Consider the following 18,072-nt stretch of genomic DNA (forward strand, 5'->3'; position numbering starts at 1 on the left):
CACGTGTATGAGTCAAAATCTAGGGTGAAATCCTGAATCCACTGAAGCCAATAGGAAAACTGCCACTGACTGCAGTAAGATTAGGGCGGTATCTCTTAGTTCCCCTCTGCAACAAGAACTTCCTTCTAGTGAAGTCAGTGAAAAATCTGCCTATGGCCGGTTCATAGGAATCAGCCTTTAATTTTCAGACAGGTCTTATTCAGTCAGCTGAATAAGAGTGATTGTTAAAAGAAAGCAGATTAACTGAAGAGTGGAAATTATCTAATTTAGTTTGATCCCCCAGAATTTTCATGGTTTTAGTGATCATCTACACATGGCAAATTCAATCTAAAAGAGACACTCTTATGGTACAAAAAGTTTATTTAGTAACAGTTTTGTAAACATTTGAGGTAAATTAACATTTACATCAACTTGTTCTTACAGAATTGAATACATAAGGCACTTCTTCAAAGACACCACTTGAAACAGTTTGCTGCTTTACGTGTAATTAAAAGTCCCTGACTGTCCAGAAAATTGTCTTCTTTTCTTGTGAGGTTCTGTCATGTAAAAGCGGGGGAGGGGGCAACAGACTTGTCAGTCTCCTGGGAAGGGGCGGAGTGGTTCTGTGCTTGTAGAAGAGGGGGGGCCTCAGGTAGAAAGGGCAGGGCTGGGGCAGCCAGCCCTCAGCACCACCAAGAGTGCACCACACCACACCAAGCCCCCTGCCAGCCCTCAGAGCCACCCAGAGCATGCCACTCGGTGCTCCAGGGACAATTTAAAAGCCTGGGGCTCCAGCCACTGCTGCTGTGGTCATGGCAACTGCTGGGCCCTTTTGACTTGCCAGGCCCTGGGGTAACTGCCCCCTTTGCCCCCTCTGTTGGCAGGCCTGTGTAAAAGACAGACATCCTTTTGGCAACAAGAAACCTCTGAGTAAGCCTTCTTATACAATACAACCTTTTAATTGTGAGAAACTGTAACTGGAAATAGGAATATGTTCCCCATGTTCAAATGTACCCACACTTGTTTCATATCTTTTAATGGGCTGACACCTCAATAATTAGCTTGCATATTAAAACAAATGTAGGCCCAAACCTGCAAATTATTATTTACATCAATATTGTTTTACTTATGCAAATAATCCTATTGCCTTCAATAGTACTACTTGCATGAGAAAAATTCACTCACATGTAAAGGTTTTTGCAGGACCAGACCCTTGCTTTTATCTGGAAAACAAAATATTGATCTTTTACAACATCTTCCACAATGTAACAGTACAGTGTTTTGCTACAAGTATTGTTTTGTGTAGGACTTCAAGCCATACTGTCAGTTTAGCACAGAGAGAACTGATGGCACTGCTAATTTTTGCCATTAAACAACCTAAACATGCATATAACATAAAAAGATAATAGTAAAACCTATATTTCATTTTGTGATAATTCAGTTCACGATGACATTTATTTTTTTCCACAATAATGTGCTCCCTGTATACCGTATATCAAGATCCTGTATTTGAAACCTATGTAGGAAACTGACATGTAGGTTACTAGTAAGAATTCCCAATGTGAAATGCATTTTCTTTAGTGGAACTGCCTTATATCTGAAGAGTTCTGTGTTTCTATTAAGACATTTTGTTTTAGGATTTGCATATTGGCAGCATCATAGCCTTAATTGTATTACATAGTATAAACTTCCAGAACAGTGTATTCAGTCCAAATGTACAATTCTGAAATAAAAAAATATAATGTAAACTTCAGGAAACCAAAGTTAGAAACAGAGCACACATTTCACAAGGAAAACCCGAGTAAAATAAAACAAATGCATTTAGATCAGCCTGTTTAATTCAGCTCTAGTAAGGAATTTAATAAATAAAAAACAAGGGGCTAGATCCCCTGCTTGTGTTAACCAATGGAATATGACAATTTATGCCAGCAGAGCAACTTGCTCCCAATCTAACTGGAAAAAAATACTTAATTTTTTAAGAGTTGTTTTAATTTTTTTTATTCCTTCTACCCTGTTAGATATTCCTCCAAAAAAATAATATGAAGAATTACAGTGTATCAGTGCACTTAGTGATGAGCGCATTCATGAAGAGCAAACATAATGAGACAAATTAATCCCTGAGCTGCAGCCATTAACTTCATCTATGCAAACCAGTTGACTGCTGCTATCACATCAGGAATAAATTTGGCCTATATTGTTTTTTCAGTGCATGCTACATGTTCGCAAGATGATATAGACCAATGCTAGGAGAGCTCAGTATTTAAAGATCACATTTTTCTTTTTCTTTATGAAAAATCATGAGTTGGACTTTCATACAAAGAATATTCAGTTTTTAAGGGTATGTTACCAGGCAGTTCTATCAGACTGTTTTCACGGAATCAAAATGTGAAGGAAGAAACTGTGCAGTTTGAAAATCTGTGCTTCATTTTCTTTTATATTAACAGATAGCGGCACTAACTAAACAGGCCCAGCTACAAAAAACAATATAAATATTCTGTTGGCCAAAACCCAATGTATGTATGTGCAAATACATTTTATAAAATGTTTTGTATTTATGCTACTTATTCAATTGTGAAAATACTGTGAAAAAAATTACTTATGAAATCTAGTGATTTTTAAAAAATGTCAGTGGATACTCTATACCTGGTACCTTGGCCAATGTGTGACATTTTCTGTCTTTATCTTTTATTTCACATATTTTAGCTTTTCCTTTTATCTTTACAACTTTAAATACCAACCATGTGTAATAAGCCTGTACACCACCATCTATCCACACAGTGAAGATGAGTACTTCTTTCAACTTTAAAATATCAGACATGATTCTATAGTCCTTATTGATGTTCCAATCCTGCAATGATCTACACACCTACTTAAAGTCAAATAGGAATGAGGCATGAGTAAGGGCTACAGGGTCAGGTCCATTTACAGTATCATCTCCCATTTTCATTTTTTAGACCAATGAAACAAAGTATGGCAGACAAAATGATCTGAAAAACTTACAAATATTTCCATCCATAGATGATGTTCCATTTCCCAACATTTGTTATTTCTTCATGTTTAATTGTTTTCTAAAACTGCTGTAAGGTACAAATTGAATTTGATTTTAAGTTTTATTCAAAAACATATTCTTCAGACAAATGTTCTCACTGATTTAAATGTATACCTTTTGGCATAAAATAATTGCTTGCCACATATAGGGCGTCCCTGCTATAAATCACCCTGGTATACATCCGTTCCTCACTAAAGTTGTTGTTACTTATAGGAGCTGATGCATTATAAGTCCTCCCATTCCCCGCTCTTAAGTCATGGAGGGGAAAAACCAACAACAACCAATTTAGGCAAATGGAAGCCAGCCATGGGGACAAAAATCCCCACTTTAAGTTGTTTCACTATAAGTCCAAGTTTTTTGGACTTTATCTTGTACTTATAGCAAGGACGGCCTGTGCTGAAAAAAACCCCATATCCTCTATAGCTTGAATCAGTGCTCTTTACTCAGGGAAAACTCTGTAACTCCAACAGGAGATTTACCTTAGTAAGAAGTGCAGGAAAGAATCCAGTCCAATAGCATTATGGGCTGTTCTTCAAAGCTGACTGAAATTAATGGACATTTTTCCTTTGATATCAGTGGGCTTTGGATCAGGCCCAATAAGCATATTAAAATATTATGAGTACTAGGCCAAATCCTGAGACTATTATTTTAGTCTTTACTTAGTAGATTCTTTTTTATTTTAAATGGAGGTTTTTATGAGTAAAGATTGAGTAAAACTCTCAGTATTTTCCCAGCCAATATTTTTAAATAAATTTGTTCACCTTTTTTATCCTACAGCCTTCAAAGAGACAATGTCCACTGAAATCAATTGACATTTACATCTGCAAGAACTGCAAGCTCAGATATCATGACTGAAATTAAGAAACAATTTATAACACTTTAAAGTGTGGTTAACCAAGAAGCTTGAGATTTTACAGTTGGTTTGGTAGAATTTACAGAAGCCTGTGTTCAAAACACAACCTGTGAGTTGTAGCTTTGCTTTGTTTTATCTACTATTTTTTTTCACACTATTGTTGATCTGGTCTGGAGGCTGTTACATCATATTTCTCCCAAAGGGCAATATTAGAGTTGAAAGTATCCTTTCCCACACCAAGCCTATATAACTGAAATAAATGGAACTTTTGCAAGGACAGCTGTCTAGTCCCTAACTATATATGAAAATGTCACATACCAGAAAACTCTTTGAACTCTGTACAGGACACATGTTAATCTGAAAATGGCAGAGTAAATATCAGTTGATTCTAAGCAAGTTATAACAATCTCTCCTCCTAGGCTTTTATATATAATATGGGCTCAATCCAGGGTGTTTTTGTTTTTTGTCTGAGTAAGGATTGTGGGATTAGTGACCCTCAGTAACAAGGAGTCATATTCTGCTTTGTCGGTACTCAAAATGCTCTTTTGAATCAAGGCCTTAGTTATCAATATACAGCTGGAGATACTTTATTCTTCACATAGGTGTAAATGAGCGCAGAATTCAGCCTTTTGATGCTGTTCTTTAAGTGTTATCATAATATAGAGGTGCACATTATGTTGCCTTAGCAATATATTGACCCAACATTCAGAAACTGCTATAAATGTTAGTAGATCTAAAAATGTTCAGGGTTAAATTCTGTCCTCATGTACATTCATATAATCTTATCAACTCTGTTAATTTCACTGTTGAATGGGTATAGCTCTGAGACCACAATTATTTTAGCTTGTATGTGCTTAAAACAGCTCATGAGTAGATGTCTTCAAACTGGACTATTAAATAATAGCTATCTGCTGATACTTGTTAATCAGTATATTAACAAGGGCTTTTAGCAGGACAGAGCTGCATCCCACAATCCTTTCTCCCACAAATAGGTAATCTGAAGTCAATGAGACAACTTGTATAAAGGTCATAAAACAGAGCCCTGTTCTTGCTCCATGGTTATTCAGAAGCAATTTTAAATCTGTTTAGGATATTTTTTAAAATATCACATTTTAGGCTGTATTGATGGGAGATACTCTTAATTGTTTAATAAAATAAATACATTCAGGAAAACATATATTAACAGTTGAACTTGTAGCCTTTAGCTATGCAGGAGCTGAACTCAGCTTTGTCTAAATATGTATTGTATGGCCAGGCCAACACACTTTGAACAGATTAACATTATTTATTTTAATTATGGAAGTTCAGGCTTATGTTTGCAGTGTTGTTGTAGCCATGTTAGTCCCAGGATATTAGAAAAACAAGGGAGGGGAGGTAATATCTTTTATTGGACCAACTTCTCTTGGTGAAAAAGACAAGCTTTTAAGCTTACACAGAGCTCTTCAGGTCTGAGATAGGTACTCTGAATGTCACAGCTAAATACAAGTTTAGCTTTATGGCAGCCAGAGGAATAGCACCAGACTTCAACTAACTGAAATGAACTCTTCAACCACAAGAACAAACCGTGGGTCTGAGTCTGCACACTTTGTACACCCAAATCTCTCACCAGCTTTGTCAGGAGTTCAAACTTCTGACGGCCTTATCTGAGAATATTTGTAACCCTGGGAATGAAGGATTGAGCCTCTTTTAAGGAAAGCTGACTCCTTAGAAAAATACCAATCACTTGTCTTCACTGTTTTAAAGGAAATGGGCCTAAGCCTCCATTCCTTGTTGCACCCAAAACTTCCTTTGATTTCGGATGGAGTTTTGATAGAATAAGGACTGCAAGATGAGAGGGCCCACTCCTGCTTCTGCGGAGGTCAACAGAAATTCTGCCATTGATTTCTGTGGAATCAGAATAGCCCTGAGGCCCCTAAAATGTTGCCATGATATTTTAGTCACCTTTTTTTGCAGTTCAGTATATTCTATGTCTGCTGTTTTTCAGTTTGTCAGAAGAGGTGAAAGTAAGCGGATGCGCCCTGGTGCGCAGATCTGGCAAGAGCTGGCTGAGCTGTGGCAAAAGCCAGAACGGAGCTATTTAAAGAGCTGGCAGGGACCTGGGTTGCAATAGGACAGTACCTGTAAGAAATTTTAAGTTACTTTCATTGCTGTTTGTAAGACATTACAGTTTGATGTAGGACACAGTTGAACATTTACAGCATACAGCAGGAAACAATGTTGCTTTGGACTTTCCTTTCTTTTCCCCTTATTTTTTTCCTGTGAGATCAAAGATCAAACTAAAATGTATAAGTATCTGTCTAGTAATTTAAAACTACATATTCAAATTTATTCTAAAAATGTTCAAATTCTTTAAAAGTATACACTCTCTCATTTTATGTCTATTATGCATTTTTCCAACTACCTTAAGCAGATATAAGCATGTATGTAATAGTCTAAAATGCAGAAATCTACTTTAACCTATTGTTTTCACGAGCAACATAAGGGTTCACAATGTACTGAAACCATAATCCTTTCTTCGTGAATTAAAATTGTTCTGTGTAATACTTCATGAGGGGTATGGTTTAGTTTCCTCAGCAATTTCAGAGGTTATCTCAAAATTTAACCAAACATATTCAGGAATACATGGGTTTAAAAACTGTGTGTGGTTGCGGTTGGCAAAACACCAGACAGAAGGTCAAACTGAACATTTCCTCATGGATCAGAGTAAAAAATTGTAATAATAATACAAAGATGCAGCTCTGAATACTAAAAGCTGTTAGAGGGATTACTCAAACTTTGCCCAACCAACAGGGTCGCATTGACAATGTGCCATGAGTGCAAAGGCGGCCCTAATTTGCATTAAATGGAAAAGACTGCTGTCACCCCGATGTTTAATATGGCAGGTTGGTCCGCAGAAATGACAGGTGCCAGCAGGCAATATGCCATCCTCATTTTCAAGGAGTTGGTTGCACAGGTCTACATGGGGTTTCAGAGGAAGGAAAGAAGTCAAGGCCTCTGCTCATGAAGTGCTTATATAAGACAGGATGGAAGTGAAGGTGAGAGCTAAGAGTATTAACCTTGCTCTTGGCAGAGCTTCCACATGAACACAGATGGCCAGCTGCCACCATCACCACCTGTTATCTGTGCAAGCCCTCCATATGGCTGCCGTTGGGATTTCTGTCACTGATGTCAATGACAAGAGGATTGGTCCCTTGGTCCACGGGCTGCACTTTGGCCACCCCTGACCTACTAGAAAATGTAGATATTTATCCCCACTACAACTCACAGAGTGCAAGAACAGCAAGCTTCAAAGTTTGGAACCCCAGCCTCCCTCACCCCCTGGCCTGGGGTGGTCTCACCCCCATCACCCTTTGCTTTCATCATCTGCTTCTCCCAGTGCTGGGGTCCACCCTACACAGCTAAGTCATCTGACCTGGCTCTACTGCTGCTTGACTTACTAGCCCTGCTTAAACGCCGAGTGTCTATGAGCTGCGGCGGCTCATGCATTTCTACTGTGGTGCAGGCAACTGACAATGGCCATGCCTTTGTGGCCTCCTCTTCACCTTCTGCATCCCACTTGCTGCTGCTTCCCCTGCTCAGGCTGGTGCTGCTGCTACTACTGACAGCTGCTACAGGTGGCAAAAGAGGTGGCAATGGCAGCGGCAGCTCACTGGCCTCCTCTTGCTTTGGAGATTGTTGTCGGGTGCTGCTGGGGGAAGAGGAGGTTGCTGAGCGGGCTGGTGGCTTCCTCTGCTGCTCTACTGCCAGATTGGCCCAGTTCTGCTCAGCAGCTAAGGCCTGGCTGCTGCCGTTGAAGTAGCAGGTGATGGCTTGCACAGGCGTTGGGACGAGAGTTGGAGTTGGGATTGGGGTTGAGGCTGGAATGGGAGTGGCAGTTTTGTGTAGTTCCTCGGCAAATGGAAGAGCCCCGGAGTAGCCAGCCAAGGAAACTGCGGTGGCTGGTTGTGCCCTAGCAGTGGCTTCAGCATAGTAAGGTGGCACAGTCTGTGACGAGAGCAGTGGCGTGATGGCACGGGAATCCGACAGAGCAGGTGGGACAGCAGGGAGCACTGCCGGAGATGGCAGTGGCAGAGTCAGAGGTTTGGAGTCCCTCACAGTGGTAGCTGGCGCCATGGCAGCGGGGTGTGGATCAGGTCTGTATTGGTTGGTCATGCCCTGCTTGAGCTTCTTCCATCCCAGGTGGTACATCTCAAGCATGTTGAGCAGCAGCGAGACACATGCCACCACCAGCATGAAGATGATGAAAATGGTCTTTTCAGTGGGCCGTGAAATGAAGCAGTCCACAGTGTTGGGGCAAGGCCAGCGGCTGCAACGGTAGAGTGGCTTTAGTTCAAAGCCATACAGGAAATACTGGCCCACGATGAAGCCCACCTCGAACAGAGTTTTGAAAATGATGTTAAAGACATAAGTGCGGAGCAAAGCCCCCCCAATGCGGATTTTACCCCGCTCATCACGGATTGGTGGCTTCTCCTTCTTTGGGGGTTCCTCCTTAGTGGTGCTGTTGTTGTTGCTACTCCCTCTGTCACCACTTAATGCTGCTACTCCCCCCTGGGGGCTGCTATTCCTGCTGCTTCCCTTCTTTTTTAGCTCAGCCTCTTTCTTCTTTTCCTCCATGCGCACAATGTGCAGCACATGGCCCAGATAGATGAGAGTTGGTGTGGAGACAAAAATGATCTGCAGCACCCAGAAGCGGATGTGAGAAATGGGGAAGGCTTGGTCATAGCAGACATTTTCACAACCAGGTTGCTGTGTATTGCATGTAAAGTCCGATTGTTCATCTCCCCAGACCTCCTCAGCAGCAGCCCCCAGCACCAGGATCCTGAAGATAAATAGTACCGTCAGCCAAACTTTGCCAATAACCGTGGAGTGCTCTTGTGCATTCTCTAATAGTCTCCCCAGAAAGCTCCAGTCACCCATTGTCTCAGATCTCTAACCTACAATAAGAACATTATAGCAGTGTTATAAAAAAAAATAGAAAAGTAGATAATATTATAAATCCCCACATACATATTTGACTATTATGTTTCATGCCAATTGACAGGTATTAAAATTGGAGTGAATATTTTCTTTTACAGAATATTGCATGTATGTGTGTTTAGAATTATATAGACCAGTGTAAAAAGTGACTATCAATGTAAGGAAATAGAGAATTCTGGGTTGCTAGTGTCTTACACCTCACTTGTACTGTGTGTCAACCATAGGAAGCTAGGCAGTAGAGACTCAGACCTGTAATCTGTAATAGAAGGACTTAAATATCAAAGTACTAGCCTGCTTGTTTCTTTACTTCCCTTATCTAGGAAATGCTGACCAATCAACAAATTGTTCTTGTCTATTTTTAGAACACCTTAATTTTAATCTTTGTATCATTGTTGTTAGTGAGATAAAACTGCCAAATTATACAAAGTTTGGCTGACACTATTAGATTAACAATAATAAATAAATAATAAATAATAATAATAATAATATAGCCCTGATCATAGTGCTAGATACTATTATGTTAGTTGTTATATAAACACAGAACAAAAAGATGGTCCCTTCCCTAGAGAGTTTACAATCCAATGTTGTAATTATGGCTGTGAATGTTTACTTGGACAATAAAAATGTTCTCTTGAAAAGTAAAATAATAGTTCAGTTTGCTTATTTTAAATCAGAAGGGAACATTTGATACAAGAAACTTGAAATACGTAGACTGCACTATTAGAAGCCATGAGATGAGTAGTATAAATGAATACTGTCCCCAATATCCTGTTCGTTGGCTTATATTGGGAATTAGTATTTCAATGAGATTATTTTGCCAAATAACATCAGACTGGAACCCAGGTGCTTGCTATATAAAGTTATAATTTAGCAGAGAAATTCCTCATGGTCCTATTGTTAGTCATAAAAATGGTAAGCCTGAACTTTCAAAAATGTCTAGTGGTTTTGAAACTTTAATGGGACCTGATTTTCAGGAGGCAGGTACTGCACACTATCTCAAAATCAGGCCCCTGATCTCAAATTGGGCACCAAAAATGGGAGCACCTATAATCATGAGTCATTTCAGGGTCTTGCAGTGCTTTGGGGTCATCATTATCAACAGGGCTTGACAAGCAGCGGCAAGTCCTGCTCACTAGCCGCACGGTTTGGCACGCAGCGCATGTGCAGACCGCACTGTGGCGCCGTGCTGGGCTAAAATCTACTTGCCACGGGTGATTAGATTGCCCTAATTGTTGAGCCCTGATTATCAAAATTAATTATCATTGTAGCTGTAGAAGGTGTAAGTGATAGGGCTGAATCTGTTATGACCTTTTGACACACCTCAGAAGCTGCCTTTCTGAATTAATCCATGATATCAGTTTGCTTGTATTCTGCCATTTTTGCATAAAAAGAGAGTGCATAAAATGCAATTGCATAACATGCTGGGCAATATACTAGTCCTGGCTACTAGAATAAAGATTTGAGTTGGGAAATATCAGAAATGCCGATTAATTGAGCTTTCTGGGTTAACTGAGTGCTGGATAACAGAGCTTTTATTGTACATACTATATGTGTGTGCATGCTGTTAGCTTCTTAAGTATCAAAGCATTTTCCATAGCTATTCTATTTATTTATTTATGCTATTCTGTTTATTGACACACATAAAGTGCATTCTTTTTATATTTTGTTGGCAGGGATTTATAGCAGTAGTGTCCAATGTTTTGCAAAGCTCTGGTTTTTCAAAATCTGCGGTAACAGTCTTCATGACAAATTGTAACGTGTATAACAGCTTCTGTACACAATTATCTAGACATTAACATCCTGTTTCATCACAGGAACTGATTTTCTTTAATGCATTATAATCATACGTAAAATACACCACTTTATTTTCTCAAGGGAATGAAGTAATGAAAGTGAATACTTGTTACTTACATTACATTCTATTTCTGATTCTATTCAGACCATTCTTTTTTTTTCAGAAGTAAAAATATCTCATTCTGCTTTCCTCCCCTCAAAAAATGTGCTTTTGAATTGTATAATATTATATGTTGTAGTATATCTTTCAATTACTCAGTTAAAATATATTCAATAGGATTGTGATTGGAATTACATAGAAATTAAATGCTTGTTTTTTTTCAAAATTATATTCTTTCATATACAAATGTGCAGTTGTTTTATAATTTAAGAAAACCATATAGTGCTCGCATTTTTTCTTCCTTCCATCACTGCAAAATTAGGTCTTCTAGAAAAATTAGCTATTGTATTGCTTATTAAAACACAATACCAAATGATTAATAATTGTGGCACTATACACTATGTGATTAAATTAAACTGATTTTTTTAAAAGGCACCCTAGATTTTTTTTTTAAATATCATTTTGTCTCAGTATATCATTACAAGGTAGAGTTAAGATTGTCTATCTTAATTGTACATTTCTGTACTTTAACACATTTACATTTCTTCCAAATTCAATCTTGCTTTCAAATCTCCTAGGTTTATAATATTTGTTTCAGAGGATATTTTTAAATTAAGGAGATTATTAATTTTGCAGAGATAATTAACCTTGTAATTTTTTGCCCTAAATGAATGTACAGGCAGTCCCCGGGTTACATGGATCCGACTTACATCGAATCCCTACTTACAAACGGGGTGAGGCAACCCCGCACTAGCTGCTTCCCCCAGCAGACCAGGGAGACGCAAAGCTAGCGCCTCCCCCAGCAGACCAGGGAGATGCGGAGCGGCTTTTCTCAGCAGACACCTCAGCTTGAGAATAAAGGACTGAGGGAAGTGAGGTGTGGGAGAATAAAACTGAGCTCTGGAGAAATGTTTGGCTAGAGTTTCCCCTACAATATGTACCAGTTCCGACTTACATACAAATTCAACTTAAGAACAAACCTACAGTCCCTATCTTGTACGTAACCCGGGGACTTCCTGTACTCTCACTCATAGTTCTATTTTCATGTATTTTTGTCTGAGTTTTTTATTATTAAAATGGTTATAAATGAAGAGTAAAATGAGTTTGATAATTCCAATGATTTGAAGATATGAACTATCAACCTTAAATCAAGCTACTTCCTTTCTTCTGTATTTCACATTCCTCTGCACACACACACACAAGATTACCCTTCCCTGCTCTCTCTATTTAGTCAACCAAGTGAAATAGGTAGTTTTTGAAAGATCAGTATTTAGGATGAAGGATAATTTTATCCCTAAATTTCTCTATCACTGAAGGCTGGTTCATTAAATCTTCTCCTTTGTAAAAACTCACTCATAATTACCCTCTTTCAAAATGGTTTCCTTCACCCATTGCTCTTGATGAAACTGAGGCCACAGGCTATCTTCAGTAAAGATGGCCACTGTCTCCCATTGATCCCAGTAAAAGCAACACCAAGCTAGACTGTTGAAAGTTGATGGCCCTTATTTGATAAGAAAAGCAGAAAGAAGAATTATGAGGGCATGGTGAATGGCAGTGATGGCAATCTTTGCAAAGGGCAACCTGGGGTTCAATTCTATCCAGAGCAATAGGAGATGGTGAACATTTTGAAAGTAGGTGTGTTTTTGGTGAATTTCTCTAAAGGATAATTATATTAGTTAGTATCTTGTAAAAAAGAAAATTGTATTTATGAAGGGTATCAGGGGAAATTACCAGTAAATTAAACAATTTATTTTCTATAATTTTTCCATTGCATCAGCATTATTAAAGAAATGTTTAAAGTTATGTAATGCCTGGGCTAAGATTATTGGGAACAAAAACTGGCCTGACAGAATGCTTAATTTCTTGACATACTTTTAAAAATTAATTCTAGCCCACATGTTAATTAATGGATTTTCCTGTGTATTATCAGAAAATGTATTCAATACTCAAAGAAAAAAAGTGTTCTTTGAGTGGATACAGAATATTCTTTAATCATAACAAAGCAATTGAATACCTGCTTGAAGTGTACAACTCAATTCAGTTTTAGTTATGTAGCTGTAATCAATGCCTCTATAATGTATATATTACAGAAATTAAAATGTGCCAGGAGCCTGATTTCCAAAGGTGCTGAGCATTGGCATCTCCAATTGACTTGGGAATACTCAACATCTCTGGAAATCAGACCTTAAATCTCCCATCAGGGTCCTAGCTTTGTTTGTGTAGCTTTGTCAATGATAGCAATGGTGGTGGAAACAGTCATCTTTGTCACCAGTTATCTTCACTTGCTCTGAGCAAAATCAAGCAACATGTTTATAAAATACTAGTAAAACAGTACCTGCAAAGATTTCAACAGTAGTTCCTTTGGGCCGTATTATGTCATTGAAAATTATGGAACTGTGCTTTAAAAAAATCAGTGAGGAATTTGGTTTAAAAATCTATGGAATGTTATTATAGACTTAGTATAATGGAAGTAATTGAATGAATAAGGAGAGAAGAACTTGGCTATTACAGTTTAAAAATATTCAGAAAATTCTATCCTTACACTATCCAAGCATCATAGTTGTCTGAGAAACAAACTTTGATACTACAAAATGGTATGACATCAAATGTGTGTGCATGTGTATGTGTGGGTGTGTAAAAGAGAAAAAAAGTATATATATGGCACTACTTCATTCGTGATATTGCAGATCCTGCAATGTTAGGCTTCTACTGCAATTTTGGTTTTAAATAGCTTACTTTACACAGTCCACAGTTTTGCAATTAATATTGCACTAACATTACATTGTACAAGCACTGAAAAGGCTAGTGACTGAATCTGATTTCTACTGTAGCTGCGTTAAGACTTTTAGTCTTCTAAATTTTATAGTATACTGGTCACTTTTTAAAATTAATGTAATATAGTTGCAGAAAAATATCTGGTTCTCAAAAAAAAACAAAAAATTAGCAGCCAATACTTGAGTGCTTTCATCATTCTAGCAAATTTTTCTTAAAAAATTGGTCTTCTTTGGATTTTCTAAATTACTGCTATTAATAAAGGTCCATTATTATTTTTCAGGGATTTATTCAGGTCCTATCTGCAACTCAGCCACAATTAAAGATATCATGACAGAGTACATTACATACATTGTGAAGGGGTATGACCTGATTTTATTTATAATTGTCTGTACATATAAATTGTAGAATCTCACAATTGTATCCCCTTGTTTTATCACCAGAACCATTTAGTTAATTCAATATATTACTCAAGGCTTATATTGCTATATCCATTAGTGAGCAAAATCACTCATCAATGGAAACATCTTTAAAATTGATAAGAGTTTTCACAATTAGAAATATTATACAACCATAAAGTCATTATTTCCTGACTCAGCAGCATTATCCCCCAAAAGAGAGAATGTGTGTGTAATACTTTGTCACATCTCATTTTAAATATATCAGAAATGGGGCTTTTGCCACATTCTGTGGAAGATTATTTTGAAACCTAATTGATGTCACTGTCAGGAATTTTCCTAACATAAAATCTAAATTTCCTTTCATTCTGTTATTCATAGTAATATATTTTATATCTTTATCTCCTATTTGTTTTAGATTGTATTTGTGAGAAAAATGGCATTGAGATGAGAGAACTTTTAAAACGAACTAACATCTAATTTTTCGTTAAATTACCAGACATCTCAGTCATTGTCCATTGTAGTTTTAATTCATTTTTAATTAGTAGAAGTGATTCACAGATGTGACATTGCACAAGATTTCCAGTGTGTTACAATACAACTGGAATTTAAGGATTTTTCATGTCATCTTTATTATATTTATGATCAGATGTCTTCAAATTAAACTGAAACTGAGAAAGGGTCAATACACTGTTTTATTTGCTGGGTAAAAATGGCTATAAATTGTACACAAAGAACAAACATTTGAACCAAACTGTCTTCCTTTCATGGAGAGGGATTGTAAACAGAATATTTCCTTTAAATTCAACTTGCAACCTCATTTAAAACATTAAAAAGTTAATATTCAGTCCTTTATGCCAACCATACATCAGTTGCATCCAGGAGGAATGCTACAACATTGGGATCTATCATATTTGTAACAGTGTAAAAACTCTGTGACAACAAATCATTCAAATCAGCTGACCTTACTTGGCTGTATTACTATCTCTGAGCCTGTTCCTGATGTCCTTAAAATTTCCACTGATTTCTCTGAACAGAGTTTTCCCAGAGTAAAAGAAAGGCACAAGGACCTCTGGAAGCAAGCCCATTAACCTGCATCTGCTGCATCCTTTTGTATAGTTCCAGAACAAATTTGTAGTGTTTACCTCCCTCAGGAAAAAGAAAAAACAGAAAATCTTAATTGCCACTTTAGATTTCTACAAATGAAGAGTTTTTCTGGTAAATTATTCTATTTTATAGATGTAGAACAATGGGCAGCGACCAGGGTACCGTAGAAACATTTTGGGACTTAAACGAAATCTGCTTTTAGAATGGCTGAAGCATGAATGTGACGCATCTCTCAGATGCCCACAGAGGACTAATCTCATCGATCTGAAAACTGCCTAATCCGGAAAGTTAGGAAGGATGGACAGACCCTTCGAGTTCTGAGTTAAAAGTGTACACTCTCCTCCCTCCTTGCAAAAAATGGCTTGCAGAGTCCCCGGGAGGGATGTGTAAGGTTTGTGAGAAATGCGTTTCAAAGCAGCTATTGGTGACTGTGATTGCTACAAGTTCGAAAAGAAACTAATTGTTTTGTCGTTGGGGGTGGGCTTTTAAAACTTCTTTTAGTGATCATGTTCCAAACCCTCTCAGGCATATCGCTACCCGAAGAAAATATTTGGATATATATTTTATTCTAAAATAGCTACCGCGGGATTTTATTTTTTCAGTTCAATGCTGGTTCCTCTCAGTCACATTTTATTATAAGGCAGTTCATGCTGTCACGATTTCAGGTAACAGTTCGATCTTACATGATTTCTTCAAGGAGAAAGGAGTCTGCCTAAAGAAAAATGCCTACTGTGTAAGTCTTACACGAGCAAACATTCCCTAACTGAACTACGAATCTTTCCGGGGAGTCAAAAGCTCATTAATGTCTCAAGTATTTCATAGTTTGGGATTTTGAACAATTGAACGATCATCAGATGCAGCTTGACGTAACGATTAGACCAGAGATTGTTGTCTGTGTAAGCACATGGTTTGGTATGTGTAAAAATACCTCCTAGTCTTTTGCTATTAATAGGTAGGCTCACGCTATGGGGGTCACCCCATCCCCCCTTCAAATAAAGGTATTTCAGCTTAGGAAAAAACCAAGCACATTTCTATCCTTCCGGGTAATAAAAGATATAACTGGAAAAAGAAAAACCCAAAACAATTGAGATACATTTTGTTTATCACATATTATTGAACCTTTTAAGAAGCTAAAAGAAAAACCCCGTTGGCTGAAGAATTTTCTACCACAAGACTAAAAAGGGAACTACAATGTATCTTAGGGCTACACTTATTTAAGAGAATAACTATAGTTTTCCAGCTGAACTTTGGCAGTAGCTGTGGTTAAATAACATGAAGGGAAGGGGGGAAATAAAAGACAAAATAGATAGTATCATTCGGGATAATACAACAGAGATATGGTACCGCTACATAAATGAAACAAGACTTAGTATATTCTGTACGGAACGCTGTTCTAGCATTGTCCGAAGAATGCTTAATTTACCATTTCATTATCTCAACGTGCTTTTTATGAATCCCTGCGTTACAGGTCTCTGGGTACCACCCTCAGCAGGCTCTTCTCTCAGCAGGCAGCAAACTGCTGAGCCAGCGCAATTAGTGCCAGGTCAACTGGTGCCTATTCCCAGCAGAGCGGCGCTTTTAAAAGAACATCGTTTCCCTTCCTCGCTCTTTTTACGTCTTTTCAGATTTCCTTGACCTCGTCGCTTCATAATGTGATTGGCAGACGAGACTGGCACTGCCAATAGAGACAACTGCGACACCTTTCCGGTGCACATCTGCACTGGCCTCTGTGCCAGCTCTCTGGCTCCTCCGACCAGGGCGGACACATTGATAAGAGTGTGTTTATGTTCAAGAGTAACTCCGGGCCTAACTGTATCTTCAGTGAGGCGCGATCACACACACAGACGGAGAGTCCCTATTTAATGTACAACGTAAAAACGCAGCCCTACTGACAGGAGTTCCCACACGTAACCCTCTATTGCAACATCGCTAAATACTCTCAACCCAGCACAGGCAGCATATTTGTATCGACACTCTGAAAGAAGCATCCTGCTCGGTCATAGCCAAAGCCAAAATCCGACATGTGAGCCTAGGCAGGGCTGTGTTTCCCCCCGAGGCGGATCACGCAAAAAAACCCCAAGCCCGTGAATGAGCCTAGCAAGCTTGTTGTTATTACTACCCCGAGGCAGGCCGGCCACCAGTACTTACGCTTTGCCGAAGTAGCATTACTGTCAAGGAGGAAAGCCTTAAATCCAGAGAGCATTGAGTCATGGCTCATTCAAAAATCCCGAAAGGAAAAATGTTGCTCGGCCCAATACAAAAATATCCCCCCAGGGAGCAGGTCCTGGCTCGCATTCTGTCCTGGGGACTCCAGAGAGCGCGAGCCAGTTAGTCACTGATAACGTTGCCAGGCCCCGGCACAGAACCGCTACCTTCTAACACTAGGGCAGTGGAGAGAAATGCTACAAAAGGGGGGGACCAAGAGGCTCTCTCGCGCGAATGCTGCCCAGCCCCCCCCCCGGCCCCCCGCGGCTTCCAGGCCGGCCAGCCAGGCTCCCCGGCAGGGGTGGGCAGACATACCAATCATACCTGAAGCTGGGATGCCACAAGTGGTTAACTGGAGCGTGCAGCGCACAACTGCCCATGCCGGAGTGCGACTTCGCAGGATTTCAGACACACGCGCCTATAGGCTGAGCGGGCAGCGTCCCTCCCTCCACCTCTTCCCCGAGCCCAATGCAGCAGCTTTGCCAGCTTACCACACAGCTCCCCCACCCCCGCCCACAAAGCCCGGCCCGGCCCGTGGCAGCTAAGGCCACTCTCTAGAGGGCCCTACCGGAGAGGGAGACGGACGGTCACACCCCTCCCGCCCCCACCAAACGCCTGGACGAGGAAAAGTTTGATGGAACTTAAGGTTTGACTCCCACCCAAGCCCGGTTCTCCTCTTCAGTCATCTCCGCGGTCCCGCTGCGCGCCCACGCGTGGCCGAGCCCAGCTGGGCGAACGCCACGCCCCAGCTCCGGCCACGGCGCGGCGCTGGGCTGCGGGACACGGGCGGAAGCCTCCTGTTGCATGGCGTGGCCTGGCGCTTTTCCAGCGCCCGTGA

The 18,072-nt window shown here is 39.5% G+C and overlaps 1 protein-coding gene across 1 annotated transcript; it reads right to left on the reverse strand.

Moving 5' to 3' along the window:
• Window positions 1-357: 357 nt before the first annotated feature.
• Window positions 358-17,704, reverse strand: GJA3 (gap junction protein alpha 3). Its single transcript, XM_089775577.1, has 2 exons — window positions 17,559-17,704; window positions 358-8,815 (listed from the first exon to the last, which is right to left on the reverse strand). The coding sequence occupies exon 2, from the start codon at window positions 8,796-8,798 to the stop codon at window positions 7,272-7,274; it is 1,527 nt and encodes a 508-aa protein (XP_089631703.1). The 5' UTR covers window positions 8,799-8,815; window positions 17,559-17,704; the 3' UTR covers window positions 358-7,271.
• Between the last annotated feature and the right edge of the window lie 368 nt (window positions 17,705-18,072).

Source organism: Pelodiscus sinensis, chromosome 1 (genome assembly GCF_052426305.1).
Source record: "Pelodiscus sinensis isolate ZL-2025 chromosome 1, ASM5242630v1, whole genome shotgun sequence".
Lineage (NCBI taxonomy): Eukaryota > Metazoa > Chordata > Testudines > Trionychidae > Pelodiscus > Pelodiscus sinensis.